Genomic DNA, 24,759 nt, shown 5'->3' with positions numbered 1-24,759 from the left:
TCTGTTTGCGTGTAAAATTATTTCGGTATTCACTTTCTCTCCACAGCTGACCAGGACTTGCTAACTTTAGCTGGCAATCATCCACTATGCTTAATACATGGCGGTTGATATTAAGAGCCATAGAGGTCTTGCATTTGAGACCAAGAACCCCAGACGATGACATCAAGTGTATATATCTGTTTTCTTTTTTGAGGAGATGTTTATTTTGACCTTTTGTGTGTTTGTCCGATGTGGTTTTGTTCATTGTTATTGTGTGCATCATTGATTAAGGGGATCACAGTATGAGCTGATTTTTAGTTGTGAGGTTCTGTTCCCTCTCGAGTTTATCCGGGGCGGATCCCATTGTTGTAAATTCAGTGTCTTTTGGGGGGTATATGCCAGTCCCAAGCAAGTGTTTATTATATTTGTTTACTGACTAGTTTGGATTTGTTTAATCAGGCCGAAATGTGCAAATCTGTAATGATATTTCATGTAAAGAGACGTTTCAGATCGAGGCTACATGTCATGTGCAGTTTAATTTATTTGAGTCCTACGTCAAGAACACAATAATACCATTGTATTTCACAATAATAATTGTAATTTTGTTTTGAGACCCGTGTTTCTATTTAAATTGTGAAGGGGCAAATTTTATTGTAACATTTTTGTAATTTAATTTTAATTGGGAAGATTATCATTCTTTTCTCATGCTTATTGTTAATAAACCTTTCCACCCATTCATTTCTTCAAGTTCTCATTTACCAATAATGTATTCTAGAACTTGTCCTATGATTTCAAGTTAATTTTAGGTAGAACTTTCGACCCATATTTTGATGTCCGAACGTAGCACACAGCGTCTCCGCTCTGCTAGGCAAATTGACGACAGGGGAACGTAGAATATATAGATTGTAGAATACTGTAAATGTATTATGTACCAGAATTGGAATATATATATTTATATGTATACAACATGTATGTGACTATCTCTATTGCATATTCTATCTAAAGAACAGAACAAAGATTGGATTGATTGATTGATTGATTGATTGATTGATTGATTGATTGATTGATTGATTGATTGATTGATTGATTGATTGATTGATTGATTGATTGATTGATTGATTGATTGATTGATTGATTGATCATGGCAGTCTTGATATCATCTTTGGTCCAAGCATTTTTCATTTGAAGAATATAAACACACCGAGCAAAATAGCCTTGATGAATTTTTCACTATCACACAGTCACAGTGATTCTGTATGTCATGATGTATTAAAATGTCTTTTGAAACCTCCATATGATTTAGTCTTCAAGTCTTTTAATTCAGGAATTGGTTTGCCAATTGGAGAAATATTACATTTTTCAATGAATGTGCATAATCCTAAGGAGCATTTTAAAAGGTTCTCTATAGCACAGTCATAATCATAAAAGATTACTTAACAGCTCAATTTAGAAACCATGCATTGGGAGAGTAGTAGAAGGAAGAAAAACACTGTTTGCCTTTGTGTCTGACCAGAAAATAATGCATGACACCAAGCGTGACACTCTGCTATGGCACTGAATGTCACTACCATCCTGCCTGGGCGGTTTGCCGTTGAAGCGCTGCGGGCAATATGTGGTGTAAATCAGAAACATTGAAGAGTTTTGTGTATTTACTATGTATCAGTTCAATTTTTTAGCACTAGATGGCAATCATATCTTTCCTAATGTGTTGCGAGAATCTGGTGCAAATTATAAAATAAGGTAAATACCGTCAAACGGGGTGATTTCAGACACAGAGGTGGTTTCGGACAGTATGGTAGATTTGCCGTATTTTGTCGCATAGCAATGAACCGCTGGTGCTTTGCACTTTCGCGTGCATTTTAGTTTGACTTTAAGGTTATGTTTCCCGCATTCTGTGCTTTTTATTACGAACCAACTTCGTACTTCGGAAAATTTCCCATGTGCACTGGCAATGTTGAAAATTCATGCATTATCATTAAGTGGATACTTTCGATTCTCGCTGTCGGAAGGAATGCATTATAACTATGGTTTTTAGTGAGTTCAATTGACTGAAGTGTTTATAAACGATTGCTGTGGAATTTTGGTGGAATTTAATGAAATATAGTGTTTTACGCACATTTTACTGAAAATTGAAAGCAGTCTGGGTGATTTCGGACAATACCTAGAAATTGTCAGAGGCAGAAAGAAACTGCTTCGAGGGGTAATGACGAACCAAAATTATTAGATAAATCCGTACGTGATATTATAAGTGGTGAGTTGTCTTATAGGAAAGCATTTGATTTCCATGGTAGGCCTATGCCTTGGTCCACCCTACAAAATAAATTGCGGAATGTACATCCTAAAAATGGGAAGACAACCAGTGCTAAATGGGGAAGAAGAAAATGCTTAAGGAAGCTCTTCACCCTCTGGCCATGCTCTACAACCTGCTACTTCCCGCCGCTGCCACAATGAAATGTTCTTCCTGGGAAGTTGATTTTTGGCCGTGACTTCCGCGAGATGAAAGCAGTGCAGAAACAAGTGATGGGGCTGGCAGCAGCAGTGGAAATGAATGCGATGAAGCACACAATGAATATAATGACATTTTGGTGTTGCAAGAAGAGGCTTTCCTTGTTGCAGATTATAAATACAAGTTGAGGAACAAAGAGCATACAGGCAGTATTTTGGCCTGGCCTGAAATATTCGTTCAAGGGATGTTGTGGCTGTCAAATCTTGCGCCCATATAAAAACAGCAGAAAAGTGTTTGTGTTCCCTAACATCCCTGTTGAGGATACAATAGCTAAAGAACAAATTTCAAAAATACTTCCAGTCGAAGTTGAGAAGAGAGGAATGTTTATTTTCAAAGAAAACTTATTTTAGATTTATAGGCCATGTCAACTACATGTTCATTGTATCAACCTTTTTTTGGTCTGAGATTTGTATCGTTTGTAAGAAAAATTAATAAGATTTCTCAGTAGGATCTCTGTACAGTTTATAACTATTAATATTTCAATTTAGACCGGAAAACTTTACATTTACCTTTCAGAAGAAAAAGGTCGATAAGTAACACATTAAATTTATCATTACAATGATCTTAACCAGTCAGTCATATTTTGGACACCCTCAGAACATTTTAAATATCACAAAACTAAAGAAAAAAGAACAAGGAATTGAATATAGGACTATTCATGTCCGAAATCACCTAATACGCTTTGAAAATTCGGACAGCGGTTTAAAATGCATGTGCGTCTGAAATCACCCAAAGTACAGGGTGAATTCGGACACTACTTTTTGTTTTCTCAGGAAAACCTGTGTTGGCGTATATTTTTCGTTTGTAGGATATTGCATTAATTGGATATATTCCTCATTATTAGGATGATACACAATACAATTTAAGATCCCCTTCGTGAGTTAAGACGAAAATAACTTCAAAACTGTCCTAAATCACCCCGGTTGACGGTACCTAATTTCCCTTTTTTCTGTATGTTGCCAATGTCAATACTGGCAATGTTGATGTCATGCCCTTGACTCACTGCTATTGTTATCATCCATTTTGCTAAAATGTAAAAACTGCCACGTTGTGCGTGCCCACTGTATTTTGTTTGAGAAATTGTCCATTTCTTATGTTGTTCAGCAAAAAATTTGTATTCAGTTTGTGGAAGTTTTACAGAAGTTTGTATTTTTTTTTCACAGGTTTGCAAGCAGAACGTAAGATTAGTTTTGTCTTGCATGAACCAGACAATGAATCAGAAGGAAGCAGCAACACAACTGTAACTATGCAGGTTAGACAGATTTATTCTATTCTATTATGTTCTGTCCTATTACAATAGGATATGGCTAATCTGAAATTGGCTCATTTGAATTAAGTGCAATTCTCCCTTGTGATAGTACATATATCACACCCTCGCACTATATGTAGAAGTGAGAGATATTGCCAGTATTCAATTTTTTTATAATTATTAGTATCGTCAGTATTTCATTTGTATATTTTGTCATTAATATTTATAAGCTGGGAGGTCTCCACATATGTTGTATGAGTAATTTGTTTTGTAGTTAGAAGACATTGCTATATTGGACTCTGGTAATTTGTATGACTCATGCGGGCATCCCAATGTTTGATGAGATGTACTTGTTGTTGTGGTCATCGGGAAGTTCTACGAGTCATGTATATATCCCAGTCTGATCAGATGAGCTTGTTATTGTACTAGGAAAGTTCTGTGACTCACGTGAAACACCCCAGAAAGTTTGTTTATGTTTTGGGACCAAGAAGTAGTTCAGGGCATGGTCTTGACAAGAGGATCACTCATGATTAGCTGGCAAGGCTCAATCTCGGCGAATCATGTGAGAGATGAGGCCTTTATATTCTTCGAGATCACAGCGGAAAAGAATGACAACTGACACACTGTACAAGAAGGAAGTAGTGTGAACACACGGTACGGGAATGAAGTAGTGCTGATACACGGTACTGGAGTGAGACTGCTGCACTATACTGGACTGGACTTCAAACGTTCGTGGAACGTAGTCTTGTTATGTTCATGGAAAGTGGCTGATCGACAAATTGTGGAGTGGTTACGCATTATGTAGGTATAGTAGCACTTGTGGCGGCCTGGCATTATATGTTGGTGAAAGCTATCTCAGACTTTCCATAATTTATGTTCAGGATCGACAAGCGTGTGTTGCTCAAAGGTATATATCTTTACAACAAGTGTTAAAGTCTGTGAACACAGTATCACGAGGTACAATATCTGTGTGATTTTATAAGTGCTGATTATGGGAATCGGCAAGTCGTGTTGATACAGAAACAGTGAAGGGTTCTTATATACGTATATGTACATTGTTCAACAAACTAACTACAATTGGTGGCTTAGTTCTCGCTTTCGTTTTCCCACTGTTTACATTCATGTTGTTGTAAATATGGAGTCTTCCAACAATCTTTAGTTTTTGTATTATAAGTGTATTTTGGTGTGTTGATGAGGTGTGGTGTGTTGATGAGGTGCTCATGCACGGATTTTATTAAGAATATAAGTAGATATTTTAGAATCAGTGGAGTTATTGATGAACCTAGGTGCAGTTCCTACCTATTTAGTCATTTTCAGAAGGTTAGGTAAGGCCTGAAGCAGATGTACCAGTATGCAGCATTATGTAAACACCCTGGGATATAAAGTTTATCATGCTCTATCTAAATTCGAGGGACCCATTTTGGTGAACTCTGGCGCCCATACTACTGGCATTTCGGTTAATTATGTTTATTAATTTTATTAAGTTTTTTGAGTACTTTTATTTATATATTTTTATTCATGATTTTATTTATATTTACAAATAGTTACACCCTTAACCCCTTGACTGGACTAGACACCTAAAGTCATCAGCAACACTTACTCACACATTGGGTTTGATGCCTTTAGGCTTTTTTGAAATTACAAATCTGTTTGTAAGTTTGGTTAGCTGCGTATAGGCATTTGTCTGGCTATCTTTAATTGCTTTTTTATATCTATTGGTGGGTTTTAGAAACCCTTTCCTGTATATTAGGTTTGAATATTGCTTGTCTTTTCATAGATTCTCTGAATAGCAATAGTGCTTGTCAATATGGCAATATGCCTGGCCACACCCACAGTTCCTACACTTGCACTCCTTAGTCATTCTTTACTGAATATTGAAAAGAAAAGGAAAAATAAGATAACTTATTCTGTGCAAAAATAAAAATGAAAGGAAAGAAATATTGTCTAGGATAATTCACAAAGATCACACGACCATAAGGTAATTGATATAGGCTACCACTACACTACAATACTATTTAGTTGTACGATTTTTTTCCTAGAACACCCTAACAGGATGAAAATTGCTGTTAATTACTGAAAACAGAAAATAATACACAAGAACTACACATTTCTAAACTGCAGTTAAGTCTACCCTAAATTACTAGTAAATTCTAGTAAGAGACTTACTACAGATACTGCAGATAATACAGATGCCATACTATACAAATATTTCACAGTAATAGAATAAACACATTAATTTCTGATAAGATACTATGATACACTACAATAATTTTATACTACATTCTGACTATGTATTCTAATTACAACAGGTTATTACTAAGCACAAACAGAAATGGAAATTACATTTAAGGTTTGAAATTTGCAAGACTACTCAAAATAATAGAATAAGCACTCTAATTTCTAATAAATTACTACAGTACACTACAATAATTTTTAAAGTACGTTCAGACATATCCTAATTACAATAGGTTATTACTAAGCACAAATAGAAATGAAAATTCCAATTAGGCCTTAAGTTAGAAATTCGCAAGAACTACTCAAGGATTACCAACAAAGTTAAACGCATAGACAGATTAATATTAACCCTTAGCAGATGAATTTTTTTCTTGTGCAGTCCTGCACTAGTCATATTTTTTCCTTTAAAAAAGCTGCATATCTACAATGAAGGTATAATGAAGATACAAAGTCTGACTCACAACATTATGAATTAATTTATCACTCTAGATACACACTATAAGCATTAAACATGTAGTTGAAAGACAGTTTGACCCTTTTCTACTTATATTTCTTATCCATGTGGTACTTCTTGAAGTTTTCATTTGTATTTTTTCTCTTGCATAGCAGTTAGTCTCATCAACAATTTGTTGTACCAATTCTTCCGTAAAAAATAGCGTAAAAATTCAACGGGAGTATGTGGTTTCTTGCCTGCGGGAGGTGAGAAACCACTAATCAAAGTGTGTGGTTTCTTTACAAAGTTCGGATCAGCTGGGCGATAAATTCTCCAACCAGTCTGGTTCACCACTATTTGTATCACTTTAATTCTCGCTTTCAACTACTTCCATTTCTCTAGAATTGTTGTTATCACTCGCAGAAACATTGAACTCACTGTCCATAACTGATAATTCATCATCACTGCTGTCAATTTTACCTAAAAAACAAGCTATATCAGACGAAGTAGCACCACCCTGTCTGCGTGCCGCCATTTTCACAGCTGACTAATGTAAACAACAGCTCGTTCATTCTTTATTTACCTGTTACCAGTGGCGGTGCGTTCTATATGTTCAGTGGTTCAGTGAACCCCCTAGAAATAGATAAGTCTATGTAAAATGGTTTATTACAGCCTATTCCTTTAATAAGCTCTGTATATCCACGCGCGTAGCGGTATTTTTGACATCAACGCTGTTGCTCTTCGGAACCAGTGAAGAGGTTCAGTTTCAGGACTGCAGGAGCGGTCCTTTGAGACGTAAGGAGGGTGCACAAGGCGAGGGGCTGTGAGGAGCAGGGAAAAGATAGCCCAGGAATCACTGGTGACTGGACCAGCGATAGACACGAGTTATATCGAGCAGTTCCGAAATTAGTCAAAGCACTGTCAGGGCGCGCGGTTTCAGTTTGCCGTATGAGGTAGGTTTTGGAGGGGTTTTAATTTGACGATTTTGTAATTCTGATGTAATTAACCGCAATGAGCTAGAATATTTTGGTAACTATGTTTTGTATAGCATCAATAGGCGTACGTAGCCTATGTAATTAATGAAACATTTTATTAGTAATTAATGATGGTGATTATTAAGAGGAAGTACAACTAGGCAACCATCCTCTGCCTATAACACTAATCATAGAGAAAAAATGGAAGGGATCCTACACTTTGAAAATGAAGGTGTTGGCCAAAGAAAGACAAAGGCCATGAAGGGTGTGAAAATGAAACACTCCCTGGGCCTTGAGTGCTCTTATACCGTCGGGGTCAGAACAGAACAAGACCTGATCAAGGGAGGTCGGATAGGATAGATGAAAGTGAGAGGCCTGGTGCAAGTAAGTGGAAGCAATACCAGGACTCAGCTAAGGGCCACATGGTCGCCAACCCTCGCTCACAAGTTGAGGGCCCCTGGAGCTTTTCAGTAGTAATACGTGTTTTATGAAAAGTAAGCAGCAAAATACGTCAATACATAAACAACAGCAGTCTGCCTAACACGTTTTTGAAGAAGTTATTTGTACGCAAGCAACGTCTCCAAAATCAGAGGAAATTAGATCAGCTTGAAGTAATTGCACCTCATATTCTGTGTCTTTCATCTTCATTGTTTTGCTAACTTCTTTGAGCTATAGCCATGTCCCTTCAAAGGAAAGTCGCGTTTCTAATCAAGCAATGTCACTATTTTATATCTATGTAAACATCAAGTAACAATAAATATCAACACGTTATTTTTGACAGCAGTGAACCCCCAGACACTTTATCCACGTGCCGCCACTGCCTGTAACACTCGTAAAACAAAGTTTTAATGCATCTAGAAGGCTGTGACATTCCTAAAGGTTCTATACAATAACTATAGATAGCAGCAGCATGCATAATTGCTTCACACACACATAGTTACCACGGAAACATCCAGCGGGTATATCCCGACATACGTCCAGAACAGAAAACTGGGTTGTCGGGAAATGCTCGACAATCATCCGCTGAAGGTTAAAACTACTTTATTCTACTATGCTGTAATAGAAATGAAACCTGCCCTTGGTTAATGCTAAAGTATCGAAAGAGTTACCGTGCACAAAGATACACATGAGTGTAACAGGCAAGATACTATCTAATATACCGTACTGTACCTACACTATAATTCCCAACTGAAATGTGGTTATTTGATTATTACAGATGGTGGATTACTATTATTTTCCCTACTCCACAGGACGGAGAATAAAAGTGTCCTTAAATGCTGAAAAGTATGAAGTTGTTTCCAATAATTTCTCAAAAATACTTCTGTCAAAACTATGCCAGGGACTTGAATTGCAATTATTGGGATATAGGAACTTGATTATTATTAGCTAACCACTCATAAATACTGAAAGATCGAGGGTATGAAATGTAAATTACGGATACTTTAACTGCCTACTCAGAACTACAAATGATCGGAATACAAGAATCAGCTGACTTTTATTTATATTTGCTTGATACACTACACCCTTTGTTCACGACTGTAGCCAACAATGCAATATTTGAATACAAAGAGCAGCAATAATCAATAACAATACAATGACTGTTAACTATTTCACCAATGAAATACTGTATATTCTGTTGAAATCCGTATATTCTGTTGTCATCCATCATCAGAGATCACAAAATGAACAAAGCATACTTTTGACTTGTACCACTGGGAGAGTTGGCCATGCGGTCAGGGGCACGCGGCTGTGAGCTTGCATCCGGAAGATAGTGGGTTCGAATCCCACTGTCGGCAGCCCTGAAGATGATTTTCCCTGGTTTTCCATTTTCATACCAGGCAAATGCTGGGGCTGTACCTTAATTAAGGCCACGGTCGCTTCCTTCCAACTCCTAGGCCTTTTCTATCCCATCATCGCCATAAGACCTATCTGTGTCGGTGCGACGTAAAGCAACTAGCAAAAAAAATTACTTGTACCATGAACAACAAACATAGAACAAATCACTACACTGATTTAAAATTCACTGTGACCAAATCAAAATGAATTCCTTTGGTGTTGTAAACCATTCAGGAAACTCATATCTACATAGCGTAGTGTTTCCGTATGAATCTTTCAGGAATGCTTACACTTATGATCATCATGAAGAGTTCGTTTTTGATTCAGATTGCATGAACCATGGCAGTTGAGGCTTTCGAGGCCAGAATTATAAACAATGTCTGTATCATACAGGCCTGTAGGCCATGGTCCAGGAGCATATGAAGGTCCTGATGGCTTCATAGCCATTAAAGTCATTCGTAACCCTTGAAAATGATGATATATATGTTGACTCCCATTGAATGAGTTAGCTGGAAAATGTATATTGTCCAATAACGGACCAACTACATTGGTATTATACCCTTGAAAATGCCGAGCAAAGTTTTCCTTGGGACTATTGATTTCCTGTGGACAAGGTTTTCCATGGGCAGCTAATATTGCACATGGAAAGATGATGTTCAGTGATGTTTACGATATCAACAACATAGTGCTTGAAGTGGGATAGGTTCCTCATCACTCAAATTATTTGCTTGACTTGTTTATTTATACCGAAATCTTCTGAAATAATTTTTCCACATTGAATAAAAATGCCTCAATATTAAGAATAGAGGCAAGATATAACAGAACATCTTTTTTTAGGGTGAAGAAGGTCACAGCGAAGAAAAGAAGAGCCGGCGACCACCTCCACAAGGTCGTCCTATTCTCCTACGTCGAGGAACTGCAGGGGCTACAACAGGTTCATTTAAGAGACGAAGCTTGAAATTGGGACGTAGTGGAAAAGAAGCTAAAGAAGATTGTGAATGTGAGTGGCTTTGAGAAACTTAATCTTTATCAATATTCAAGGGAGTAATTGATCCTTTGTTTACCAGTTGTACTCAGATAACAACATTGTGAAGATAGTTAAATATCATATTCTGGTCTGAGGTGGTATAAAATGAGTGACTTAGTCACAGCTTGCTTACTTTCAGCGTCAGTAATATTCCCATGACATCTATTGTATTTTACAAGAATATTTGAACTTGCTGAAAAGAAAATTTTTACTTGAACCATCTCTGCTTATAATTTGCAGATACTTTGTGACAATTGTACTGTACCAACTGGAGGTAAGAAAATTCCTTCAGCTGGTATGCCCCCCCCCCACCCTTATTTTGTTAATACATGGCACATCATAGTGCATAAAAAAATTACATTTATGCTGTGAATACTACTAAGTATAATGTTTTGCTTTCTCTAGACAGCATTTTGAATAGAGGAGTCCTTCCTAAGAGATCAGAATGACAAAATCAGGCTCCTGTCAGTATTCCAACAAAAAATAACATAAGACATTAATAGCTCCTTGTATATATACTAAATACACTAATATCAAGATTATGACATTTATGAACAGAGTGGGTTAGAATAGTCCAAGAATACATAGAATTTTGTTTGTAAAATAAATAATTTTCCTTTTACATTTGTTTCATCTATAAAGTCATCCTTCTATCAATTGTGAGGATCTGAGGCAAAAAAAGTGACTCTGCATTTTCAGTTCATTACTACTGAGACGTATCATTGACATATGGACATTTCTTGCTCCAACGATAAACTTATTGTTTTAAATGTTCCATAAAAGGTAGGGAATGGACAGCCACATACTGTACACTCTAGAAGAATCCACTGAGACACAGGACATTGGATCTTCATTGATGAAAGAAATATGACTAGTTAATTAAAATAATTCATAGAAGATAATTAATGGAAGACCATATGTTTGAAAATTGAGAGATATTTGTTATATGATTGAACAGATCAGTGTGATGTCCATAAATGAATACTGAATATTCATCAGTTTCTCTCATCATCATAATTATTTGACTTGCTTACTTAGAAGCTAATCCCTGTAGTTGTTTGAGACATATCATCCAGATGCAAATAGTTTGGGACAGATATGGTTCCTCTTCATTTACTCAGTTTTCCCTCCACTCTTTGCCTATCAACTATATTGCTGTCCAGGTCTTCTTGCTTTATACTTTTGTTAACCAGGCCCATTCATCATGATCTGGGTCTTCCTTAACCTCTCTTTCCTTTGTTTGTAATTCTGTAGTGTGTTTCCTGCTTTATTTCTTCATTTGCCAATTTGATCTGTCCAAACAGTGTTTCTACTGTTCTCCATTATGTCATTTACCTGGATGGAATTTACTGTTCTTTCTTCCACGGAGTAGCCATCTCCCTGGTAAAGGGACTTCTTTGCCCAGAGCCATTGGTTCTTCTAAGGAGTCAAAGATATCATTTAATGCAGTTTTCTGGCAGTACAGTCCATTTCATTTACTGGAGCAGGACACAGCTTCAAGGTATGGAATAAAAAGTACAGCATATTCTGCCTCAGCATCATACAACAAATTCTTGACTGAGTTATGGAGTATGAAACATTCTTCAGTATTTAAGCTCTTTTTAGATATTTATTGCAAAATGTATAAATTATTATTATAACATTTAATATAGTTAATTATCTCTAGTTAAATACCAATATTATCTTGACCAACATTTTATTTTAACTATAATGTGAATATTAAAATTGTTTCCATTATTTGTAAATCCATTACTGTAAAGGGCAGTTTCCCCCTTGAGCAAACAGCATGTTGGGACAATACTTAAAAAGAGAGAATGAATCAACCAATAAATAAATAATCAATGACCCTGACCAAATATCAAACTCCCTGTAACCATAAATTTGTCTTTTGTATCTGCAGTATTGTTATGAATATGGGCATTGTAGAGTAGCATACCTAAATCTTGAGAATGGATTAATTAATGAATAGTTATAAATTTTAAAAAATAGTTTTTAATAGATATAAAGAAATAGACTGAGATTTCATTACATGAACTTTAAATATATTACAAAACATAAAATATTAACCTTATTTCCTTTCTGCCTGCATTCTTCTTATGCTTTGATATGATAACAATTGAGCCTCCGTGGCTCAGACGGCAGCGCATCGGCCTCTCACCGCTGGATACCGTGGTTCGAATCCCGGTGACTCCATGTGAGATTTGTGCTGGACAAAGCGGAGGTGGGACAGGTTTTTCTCCGGGTACTCCGGTTTTCCCTGTCATCTTTCATTCCAGCAACACTCTCCGTTATCATTTCGAAGCATTTATCAGTCATTAATAAATCACCTTGGGAGTGACGACCCTATTGTAATAACAGCCTATATATACGTTTCATTCATTACATCCCTGACCCGGTCAGTGACCAGAAAACAGATTGTAGGTTTTCATTTTCATGATGATAATTATATTGGGGAGAAAAGAATGAAAGCAGTGTTGTTTGCAGGTGATCTATTAATATGGGGAAACAGTGAGAATGAAGTGCAGGATCAGCTAAATGTGTGGGAGGAAGTTGTGTCATTTTATGAAATGAAGTTCTCAGCGCAAAAGAGTGAAGTGTTAGTAATAACATGAAACAAGAACCGAGTGTATAATGGCATGACATTAGGAGGGGAGCAGTTGAAAAGAGCTGAAAGCTTTAAATACTGGGGAAGTGCAGTTGAAGAAAATGGAGGAAACAGGATGGAAATCAATGAAAGAGGAAGGTGTGCAAATGGATTCTTTAAGAGTGTGGGAGGATTGATATGGTACAGGGATGTACCACAGAGATGTAAAGGAATTATCTACAAGACTTATTTTGTGCCAATTTTGACATATAGATCAGAAATGTGGGTGATGAAGGAGAGGGATTAAAGTAGAATATCCAAGCAGTGGAAATGAAGTTTCAGAGGTGTCGAGTAGGTTTAACGAGAATGGACAGAGTAATAAATGAATGAGATTGGGAAATGGTACACATGAGGTACCCCTACAGGAAAAGATAGAAAAATCAAGGCTGTAGTGGTATAGACATGTTACGAGAATGGGAGAAGTGAGGATACCAAGAAAGATGTTAGAAATGGAGTGAAGGTAAGGAGACCTAGAGGAAGACTGAGGGACAGATGGCTGAAAGGTGTAAAGAAAAGCATCGAGGCAAGAGTAGAGAACTGGGCGAGAGTGAGAGAAGAGAAGTTGGTGGATGGACAGAAAATTATGGAGTGGCTTATGTTCCAAGCAGACACAGTCTGTGGTTGGAAACGGTTCCAGATGATGATGATGATGATGATGATGATGATGATGATGATGATGATATGATGATTATATTCACTGTCTTGTTCTGTACAGAAAACGTGGAGTATCTGATATAGTCAAGCTAGAAGGTGCTTTATTGAGACAAATCAACACATCATAGGACCATTTACCATTGGCAGGTGGTGGTGATTATTGTTTAAGAGGAATTAAAGCTGGGCAACCATCCTGTCTTAACACTAATCAGAAGAGAAGAATGAAGGCATCCAATCCTTCAAAAATTTAAGGTATCAGCAGATTAGAAGGAAAGGTCATGAAGTGTATGAAAATTAAAGGTTCCGTAGGCCTTGCATACCTAAAACCTTCAGAGTCAGAAGAAAACAAGAGTTGACCAGAGGAGGTCAGATAGGATAGATGAAAGTGATGAGACTGGCTCAAGTAAGTGGAAGTAGTGCCAGACTCAGTTAGGATCCCTGTGGTCACCAACCTATGCTCCCAAGATCATAACCCTTGGGACTGAACCCTTTTAGTCACCCTTTAAAATAGGCATAGGATGCTATGGATGTATTCTACTTCTTCCACCTACAGGAAGAGAAACCATTGACAGTTCTCATTGGAGTTCACAATAATGTTTCCTTTTACTCACATAGATGAAAAGTGAATCTTATTATTCTTTCTTTTATTGTGTTGTTCCATTCTTTGATTACTATACCCATCACATTAATTCCTCCAAAAGTTGTACCTTTTCCCCCAGCTTAATTAAAGTCCTTTGATGTGACTATATAGTTGTTGATAATAATGATCATTGTATTGTTCCCCAGTTGCAACATTGCCAGTGTTCCATACAGTGAAACGCACAGACTCAATACAGTCAAAACGTAAGGTTAGTTCCCTGTCCGACCGCAGTGACACTTCAGATCATGGCGGTGGAGGGGGTGAAGTGAGTGGTGAAGAATCTCCAGGAATTCTGAGTGATGACCAACCTCCAGAGAGCCCTAGTGACAGCAATGATTCAGATGACACCACCAAGAATATGCCTTGGATGAAGGTAACACTTCAATTACTTTTTAAATCAGGACATTACATTCTGTTTCTCATCATTCAGTAGAAACTCTAGGAACTAGAGTCAAGCTTATTTAGTTAAAAGGACAAGGTAAAAGTTAAAAGGAAGTATAAATGCAAAGTGATAAAGTTGTTGAGTTCACTTTATGGGCCAATCTTAATTGATCATCAACTCCACATACTTGTGTGTGGGGAACCCATTTCTAACTAATTATTTGTAGCCAATAACTAATTACTTCAGACTAGGATTGAGATAAATGATCATGAGCTTGAAGCAAAATGCTCTCCTGTCATGAATTTGAAGTACAGTGTAACTCTGTTAAGAAGTTTTTCAAGGGACCGCAAAAAAAAAAACTTATTCTGTACTTTGAAATACATGTGAAACACACAGCCAACAGATTTCCTTGTTTGTGAACAATACCGAAATAGGCCGATATATAAGAGCTGCTTACAGAAAGCCACAATATAAAAATTCGATTATCATGACAATATTTTTAGAGATAAAGTAAAATAATTGAACATACCATATTATAAATATATTTGATAAGAGAAGGGAACATATTAAGTTATATAAAAACGTTGCAAGGTTTGATTATTTTAGCAGGGAAAACCATGTCCTTCCACACTTCCCTTTCCTCTGAACTTACACTCTCTGCTTCGCAACAAATTGTTTTGTAAACGAAAACCAAAAACCCCATGGCACTACAGCCCTTGAAGGGCCTTGGCCTACCAAGCGACCGCTGCTCAGCCCGAAGGCCTGCAGATTACGAGGTGTCGTGTGGTCAGCACGACGAATCCTCTCGGCCGTTATTCTTGGCTTTTTAGACCGGGGCCGCTATCTCACCGTCAGATAGCTTCTCAATTCTAATCACGTAGGCTGAATGGACCTCGAACCAGCCCCAGGTCCAGGTAAAAATCCCAGACCTGGCCGGGAATCGAACCCGGGGCCTCCGTGTAAGAGGCAGGCACGCTACCCCTACACCACGGGGCCAGCTTTGTAAACGATGCCGGCTCGATTTTTAAAGCGTTCCAGCCACCCGCTCGACGCGGTAAAAGGTACCCATAATTTGGATGAGGCTTTCTCCTGCACAATAGTCCCACTGAAAGGTATGTTTAAACTTCGCTGCTGTTTAAACCATATTAGCAGAACTTGTTCTATTTCCTCGTACTTTTCAGATTTAACTTCCTTACAATTTGCTGAAGTATTCCCTGCAGAAGCAGAGATCTCTTCTTTCTTCGCTATAATACCGTTCAAAGTAGACGGCGGCATCCCCAGCTCCTTTGCCAAAGCAACACAAGAAAGTGTAGATGACAGGAGTCTATGGTTTACCATGTCATACGCTGCTGTGAGATCAACAAATGCTACGCCTGTGACTTTTTTTAACTCAAAGCCTTCTTCAATGTGCTGAGTTAGATGCAAAATCTGGGAGGTGCAATTTCTTCCAGGTCTAAATCCTGATTGCTGCGGGATAACAAGTGGGTCAATAACTTCAGTACGGTGATTCAAAATCGTTCGTTCCATGATTTTATACAAGTGGCATAGAAGAGATATTGGTCTATAACTTTTTGGATCTTCAGGGTTTTTGATGGTTTTAGGATTGCAATCACCCGTGCCTTCCACCAAATATTTGGCATGTTGGATGATGCTAGGCATTTATTGAATAATTCCATGAGCTACAACTTTGTTTCAGAATCAAAGTGCATTATATGCTCAGTGCAGATATCATCCAGACCTGCAGCTTTACCACTTTTGTACACTGTAATACCAGTTTCTAATTAAGAGAGATTAAATGGTCTGGCTAAAGTACTGATAGCCTCAGATTCACAATTAAATTGAAATAACAAATAACGTAGTTCAACCTATTCAATACAAGTAAATAAGAAATATAGTGTTAAATTCGGCACTGTGCCTCAAAATGTTTACGAGAAGAGGTGAACAGTTAAGTGAGCCAGCCTGCATATACTATCAGGCGTGAAGTCAAAACACAGTTTAATAAATATAAAGTCCCAAAATTGTGTAGAAGTCAAAGATGAGTCCCTCGATTGAAGCAAAATGCTAGCTCCTGAAGATCAGCGCAACATACTCAATGTCCAGCACTGTGCTTTCCAATGCCGACAAAACTCAGTGAATATCTTAACCCTTTGGCACTCAGCCTATATGCAGGGGTTTGCTCGAAGACACTCAGACTAATTTTTGTCATTTTCCAAACCAAATTACAAAAAATCAGCACGTAAACAGTTTAATGCACATTAAAATAAAATAAATCACACTAATACAGGAAACTACGAGCATTTCAGAAATGAATATACCTAGGATGTATTGTTATTGGTAAAGCCAAAAAATTATTGAATTTTGAAAAGAAATTTTTGAAAATAATTTTTGGTTTTCAATGACTGAAAAATCAGACATTATTGCGTCTCCTTTCTTTACTCATAGACGTGAAAGAAAGAATATTTTATTCTGAATAATTTGATATCAATATGGTGTGTGTGCTGCAATTCACTCGTGAAGCATGGCAAAAAAGTTATTCACTGTATATGGAACGGTCATCGATGTCAGGTCCTCGCGGTCCGATGCACGGTGAGCAGCTGTGACTGTGTCATTTTTCACAAAATGGGAATCACTCTCGGCAAAGGGAGGTTATTATTACTGTCTAAATCATCTGAAATTCAAGGATATCGGCCTCATTCGGGCTTGAATACGGCCTAGCCATTATGATAAAAAGATGACGCAAGCACGTGCAACAACAGAGTTATGAAAGGGAGAAAATTATAGTTTGTGAAGTACAGAGAACACAACATTCACGGTCAACAGATGTCATTTGTCGAAAATAATTTTGTAGGGCTGGTGGATATATCTGTAGAGTAAAATGCAAATTCAACGCTTTAAGGTACCGTCATGATCAACTGTTACGATTTAACAGCCACACAAATGACCAAAATCCCTAAATAGGACAGAGCCGATGTATCAGCGTCGTGAGCTTTCTGGCCATAACCTCTCGCACCGTTCTATCAGCACGCTGAGTACGAAAGGGTTAATGATGCAACCTGTAATTGTTTCGGTTGCGAAAATGTATATATTACAATTTAATATAATTTAATATAATTTAATATAATTGAAGTATGTAACTAGGATCTTGTAGATTCTTTAGAACAGCTGACATAAAAAAACAATTGTGAAGAGAAAAATAGTAAAAAGCGCAATACTGGAAACTAATGAAAAATGCATATTCACAGCACACCACTTCTTGAAGATAAGAATTCAGGTTGTAATTGAGGTAGTCCAAGGCAGTGCAAGGCATGAATTTAAATCTGAATGTTGCAAAGACCCAAAACACAGGTGGCACTATAGTATACTAGTATACAGTTCAGTTCGGAAAGTAGGTTTTTTTAAGAGGATAGGTGAAAAGAAAAGATAGGATAAGTTAATAAAGGAGGAGGATTAGTAGATAAGAGAATATTAAAAGTATTGGAAGTTAAAAGAGGATGGGAAAGGATAGGATAGGGAAATAAAGGAGGGGTAGTTTAGGGTGGGTTATTGGAGGCAGAAAACGTGGGTAGGAACTGTGTAAGGCATGTAAAATTGAATTCAGGTTTAGAAATTTAGTATTTTTGAGAAAAAGAATTAGGAATTCAATTAGAATATTGGGTTTTTCAGAAATGTCGTTTAAATTGAAATTAGGGTTGAAGTATTGGTCAAGCTGAATAAAACAATTTTCAGTAGTGTTTAGAAGGGGGCGTTTGTTAATGATTTTAAGTATGTTTATGTCTTTTTCAATATTGGTGAAATTATGCTTGGAGTCTTGTATGTGTTGTCCTGTAGCAGAGAATCTGTTGTATTTAATGGCATTGATATGTTCGGAGTATCTGATGTTAAAGTTGTGGCCAGGTTGTCCGACGTACAAGGAGCTGCAGTTGTTACATTTGAATCTGTATACTCCAGATTTAGAAAACACATTAGATTTATTTAGTGATTTAGAGTTGTGTAATATATCAAGGTTTCTGTTATAGGTTCAAAAAAAAATGTTCATGTTGTGCTTTTTTAGAACATTAGTTATTTTATAAGCATCTTGAGAGAAAGTAAAAGTGGAAAACGCAGTGGGTTTGGTTTTGTCTTTTCATAATGTAGTTTTAGGCCGGTGTTTGAATTTGTTGATGATACGGTTTATGAAAGAGTTGTTAAAGCCATTAAATTTAGCGTTAGTATGGATGGTGTTCAATTCGTTATATAAATCTTTTTTAGACATAGGGGTGTTGAAGGCAAAAAATTAGGCTATTATAAGTAGCATGTTTATGTGCTTGAGGGTGTGAAGAATCTTGCCATATTGTGGTTGCTGTTTGGGTTGGTTTACTAAAAATTTTGTAAGTTATAGAAAAAGGATGTCTAGTTATAGTTAAGTCTAGAAAATTAAGAGTTTTGTTGTGTTCTGATTCAAGGGTGAATTTAATGTTAAGAGTCAATGTTGTTAAGAAGAAGTGTAGAGACTGCGTTGGTTGATTCTTCATTTAAGATTACTAATGTGTCATCAACATATCTGGCCCAAAAGAGGATATTAGAGAAATTATTATTATTATTAATTTTTGTGTTTTCTAAGAAATCAAGGTATTTTTAGGCTAGAATGCCTGAAGCTGGTGAGCCCATAGCTAAACCATCTTGTTTGTAAATGGTGTTATCAAAGGTGAAATAAGTATTGTTGAGAACCAATTTTAAGATTGACATGAAGTCTTGAATTTCTAGTTTACTCGGATTACTGAATTTGTTTAAGTTGTTTATTATGGGAAATAATTTGGAAATTGGAATACTAGGATATATGTTTACGATGTCAAAAGAATGGAGAGAAAAATTGGTTGGATGTCAAAAGTTTTTTAATTTGTTGATTAATTCAGACGTGTTTTTGATAGATTAGTTGGATAAAAATCGATAAATTTTTAGTAAAAATGTTTGGATGAATTTAGAAGTATTATATAAGGAACTGGGTCAGTAATTGATTATTTGGCGGACGGGAATTTTAGTTTTATGAGTTTTGGGAAGGCTTTGGCAGTGGGTAGGCCTGGATTCATGTTTATTAATTTAGTTTTTTCTTGATTTGTGAGGAGAAAGGAAGTGTTTTTTAAGGTTCGTTTCAGCAGACATTGGATTTTAGTGGTAGGGTCTTTTTTTACTATAGAAAAAGAAGATTTGTTGAAGAAATCTTTAGTTTTAGCTATGTAGTCAATTTTTTCCATTATGACAATGGTGTTGCCTTTATCAGATTTGGTTATGATGAGATTATTGTAATTGATTTTCTTTTTAAGATCTAAAATGTATTTATTGTCATTAATTAATTTATTAATATTATTATTATGGTTTAGGGAAGTGGTTTTGTAATTATTAATGAAGATTTTTTCAAATTATCTTTTTACTTCATATCTGATTTCATCTTATTCTTCTGTCAGCATTTTATTAATGGCTATTTCAGAATCAGTTATTAAACTGGTGGCTATATTGAGAGTATTGAGGTTGGGCCAATTGTGTTTGAGGCCCTTAGAAAGAATTAAGTTTTCATCATCACTCAGAGTTGCTTTAGATAAATTGACAATGGGAGAATGGATTTGTTCCATGGTTATGGAAAGTGTGTTAATGTTCTTGACATGATTTTTATGTGAAGAAGAATTGTTCTTTAGAATGTTGAGTTTTTTCACAAGGGTTTGTTGCTTAATTGATAATTCACGAAATAATTTATTATCAACTTGATTTAGGAAGAGGTTCCATTGTGCAATTTCTAGTGTGTTTCATATAATCTGTTGTTTAAAAATGATTTTTTCTTGTATAAGAAATGGATTTTGTTTTTCAACCAAATTTTGTTGGTTATTTTTTTGGGTTTTTAACGTGTGAGGAGAAGAAGGAGTTTTTCTGACACAACTTTGAAGAAATTTATGAGTTATAGAAAATGCATTGTTTTAGGAAGTAGATATCCTTTCCTAATTTAGCAATCTTGATCTTTAGGCCCATGCAAGAGAAGGCTTTATGTTTAGCTTGGTTAGCTTGTGCATTTAAGGATAAAAATTTAATGGTGTTTGGTACTGAACTGTATCACAATTAAATTGAAATAACAAATAACATATTTCAACCTATTCAGTACAAGTAAATAAGAAATGTTGTGTTAAATTCTTATTTAATTATAAGCGGAAGCGGTACCGGTTTCAACCACCAATCTGGATCATCATCAGCCGAATAAAAATACAAAAACAGTGCATAGGAAAACAAGAAATTAAAGGATGAGTCTTCCACAAAAACAGTTGAAGAAGCAATATAATATAATGGGGACAAGCACTGCGCAATTTTAAATTGTAAAATCTAGAAGAAGTAGAAGGTCAGTCCCTTATATGAAGTAAGGCGCAATCTTCTGAAGAGTAGCACAACATACACAAAGTTCGGCACTGTGCCTCAAAATGTTTACGAGAAGAGGTGAACAGTTAAGTGAGCCAGCCTGCATATACTATCAGGCGTGAAGTCACAACACAATTTAATAAATGTGAAGTTCCAAAATTGTGTAGAAGTCGAAGACGAGTCGCGTGATTGAAGCAAAATGCTAGCTCCTGAAGATCAGATCAACATACTCAGTGTCCGGCACCGTGCCTTCAAATGCCGACGAAACTTGGTGAATAGCTTAATGATCCAGCCTGTAATTGTTTCGGTTGCGAAAATGTATATAATACAATTTAATATATATATATATACACACTGACTGACAGAGCAAATGCAACACCAAGAAGGAGTGGTCAGAACTTTATGCCAATTGCAGGGTAGACTGACGTCACTGAGGTATGCTCATGATGTGAAATGCGCCGCTGTGCTGCGCACGTAGCGAACGATAAATGGGACACGGCGTTGGCAAATGGCCCACTTCGTACCGTGATTTCTCAGCCGACAGTCATTGTAGAACGTGTTGTCGTGTGCCACAGGACACGTGTATAGCTAAGAATGCCAGGCCGCCGTCAACGGAGGCATTTCCAGCAGACAGACGACTTTACGAGGGGTATTGTGATCGGGCTGAGAAGGGCAGGTTGGTCGCTTCGTCAAATCGCAGCCGATACCCATAGGGATGTGTCCACGGTGCAGAGCCTGTGGCGAAGATGGTTGGCGCAGGGACATGTGGCACGTGCGAGGGGTCCAGGCGCAGCCCGAGTGACGTCAGCACGCGAGGATCGGCGCATCCGCCACCAAGCGGTGGCAGCCCCGCACGCCACGTCAACCGCCATTCTTCAGCATGTGCAAGACACCCTGGCTGTTCCAATATCGACCAGAACAATTTCCCGTCGATTGGTTGAAGGAGGCCTGCACTCTCGGCGTCCGCTCAGAAGACTACCATTGACTCCACAGCATAGACGTGCACGCCTGGCATGGTGCCGGGCTAGAGCGACTTGGATGAGGGAATGGCGGAACGTCGTGTTCTACGATGAGTCACGCTTCTGTTCTGTCAGTGATAGTCACCGCAGACGAGTGTGGCGTCGGCGTGGAGAAAGGTCAAATCCGGCAGTAACTGTGGAGCGCCCTACCGCTAGACAACGCGGCATCATGGTTTGGGGCGCTATTGCGTATGATTCCACGTCACCTCTAGTGCGTATTCAATGCACGTTAAATGCCCACCGCTACGTGCAGCATGTGCTGCGGCCGGTGGCACTCCCGTAACTTCAGGGGCTGCCCAATGCTCTGTTTCAGCAGGATAATGCCCGCCCACACACTGCTCGCATCTCCCAACAGGCTCTACGAGGTGTACAGATGCTTCCGTGGCCAGCGTACTCTCCGGATCTCTCACCAATCGAACACGTGTGGGATCTCATTGGACACCGTTTGCAAACTCTGCCCCAGCCTCGTACGGACGACCAACTGTGGCAAATGGTTGACAGAGAATGGAGAACCATCCCTCAGGACACCATCCGCACTCTTATTGACTCTGTACCTCAACGTGTTTCTGCGTGCATCGCCGCTCGCGGTGGTCCTACATCCTACTGAGTCGATGCCGTGCGCATTGTGTAACCTGCATATCGGTTTGAAATAAACATCAATTATTCGTCCGTGCCGTCTCTGTTTTTTCCCCAACTTTCATCCCTTTCGAACCACTCCTTCTTGGTGTTGCATTTGCTCTGTCAGTCAGTGTATAAAGTAACATGTCTTGACTGACTGACTGACTGACTGACTCATCATCGCCGAACCAAAGCTACTGGACATAACGAAATGAAATTTTGAGGATACATTTATAGTACAATGTAGGTGCTCACTAAGGGAGGATTTTTGGATATCCCTTAGCTAAGGGGGTGAAAACGGGGGTTAATTTTTAAAATGAGGATATCTCAAAAACTTAAAGGTTTAGAGTAATAAAAATTGGTATTTGGAATCTCCTTTAAAAATAAACACATATTTTTTTGTTTTCAGAAAAACCCAGGAAGAGGGGAGGAAGGGGTTCAACACCTTTTATGAGGAGACTTACATTTCAAAAACTGAAGATGTTGGAGTCATAAACATTTTAATTTGAAACCTCGTTTAAAAATAAAGTAACACATATATTTTTGTTTTTGAAAATCCAAATAATGGGGGGTGAAAAGGGGGGTGAATTTTAAAAATGAGTATATCTATATCTCGAAACTTTAAAAGTTTACAGATGTAAAAATTGGTACTTAGAATCTCCTTTAAAAATAAAGAAACACATTTTTTTGTTTTCGGAAAATCCCAATAGGAGGGGCGAAAAGGGGTGAAAAATGGTTGAATGCCTTTAATAATGATCCTTATATCTCAGAAACTGATGATGTTACAGACCTGAAAATCGGTATTTGCGATCTCCTTTAAAAATAAAGAAACATGTACTTTTTGTTTTTGGAAAATGCAAATAGTGAAGGGTTGAAAGGGGGGTGAATTTTTAAAATGAGTGTATCTATATCTCAAAACTCTAAAATTTTGTAGATGTAAAAATTGATATTTAGTATCTCCTTTAAAAATAACAGAACACATTTTTTTGTTTTGTTTTGTTTTCTGTAAATCCCAATAGGAGGGGTGAAAAGTGTAAATAAAGGGTTGAATGTCTTTAATGAGGATACTTAATTCTCACAAACTGAAGATATTACAGACCTAACAAATTGTATATGGGATCTCCTTTAAAAATACAGAAACCATTTTTTTTTGTTTTTGGAAAATCTAATTAATAGGGGTTAAACAGGAGTGACAAATTGGGGTGAATTTTTAGAAAATATATCTACAGTATATATCAGAAATGTGAAATGTTACAGACGTAAAAACTGGTATTTGGGATCTCCTGTTAAAGTAAAGAAACAGGTATTCTCGGAAAATTAAAAGAAGGGAGGGGGGAGGTGAAAAATTTGTAAAATTAATTAAATTATATGAGGATACTTACATCTAATAAACACTAAAATTGTTACAGATGTGAAAGTTGGTATTTAGATCTTCTTGAAAACTGAAATGATGCTTTTTGGGGGGGGCATCATTGAGGGCGGGTGTGAAAAGGAGTTGGATTCTTTTCATGAGAACACATGTCTCAAAAACAGAAGATAATCGGTATTTAGAAGATACTTTACTATTAAAGAAACAAATATATTTTGCCAGAAAATTCACGGGGAATGTGAAAGTAAGTGAAGAAAAGTTAATTATTTTTATGGGAATACTTGTATCTCAAAACTGAAGATAACACACTTGAACATTGGTATCTGGAACCTCCTTTAAACATAAACAAACATGCCTTCTTTTATTTTTGGGGACCGGGGGGGGGAGGTAAATCAACTTAACCGCGGTGGGGTGGAAAAGGAGGTGAGACCAATTGATTTTACTATTCATAATGTACTTATAAGGAGCCTCCCTGGCTCAGGTGGCATCGCGCCGGCCTCTCACCGCTGAGTTCCGTGGTTCAAATCCTGGTCACTCTATGTGTGATTTGTGCTGGACAAAGCGGATGCGGGACAGGTTTTTCTCCAGGTACTCCGTTTTACTCCGTCATCATTCATTCCAGTAACACTCTCCACTATCATTTCATTTCATTTGTCATTCATTAATCATTGCCCCAGAGGAGTGCGACAGGCTTCGGCAGCCGGCACAATTCCTATCCTCGCCGCTAACTGGGGTCCATTCCTGACCCGGTTGAATGACTGGAAACAGGCTGTGGATTTTCAATGTACTTATTCTGATCATAAACCAATCATTTTTAAT

At 37.4% G+C, this 24,759-nt stretch overlaps 1 protein-coding gene across 1 annotated transcript in view; it reads left to right on the top strand.

Annotated features, from left to right (window-relative positions):
* unc80 (unc80, NALCN channel complex subunit) overlaps window positions 1–24,759 on the top strand; it is a 1,117,323-nt gene that overhangs the window by 716,506 nt on the left and 376,058 nt on the right. The window contains exons 31-33 of the mRNA XM_067137759.2: window positions 3,649–3,737; window positions 10,050–10,212; window positions 14,324–14,550. Of these exons, the coding sequence (XP_066993860.2) occupies window positions 3,649–3,737; window positions 10,050–10,212; window positions 14,324–14,550 (479 nt within the window). The remainder of the gene's footprint in view (window positions 1–3,648; window positions 3,738–10,049; window positions 10,213–14,323; window positions 14,551–24,759) is intronic.

Source organism: Anabrus simplex, chromosome 1, assembly GCF_040414725.1.
Source record: "Anabrus simplex isolate iqAnaSimp1 chromosome 1, ASM4041472v1, whole genome shotgun sequence".
NCBI classification, from domain to species: Eukaryota; Metazoa; Arthropoda; class Insecta; order Orthoptera; family Tettigoniidae; genus Anabrus; species Anabrus simplex.
This window is presented reverse-complemented; position numbering and strand designations above follow the sequence as displayed.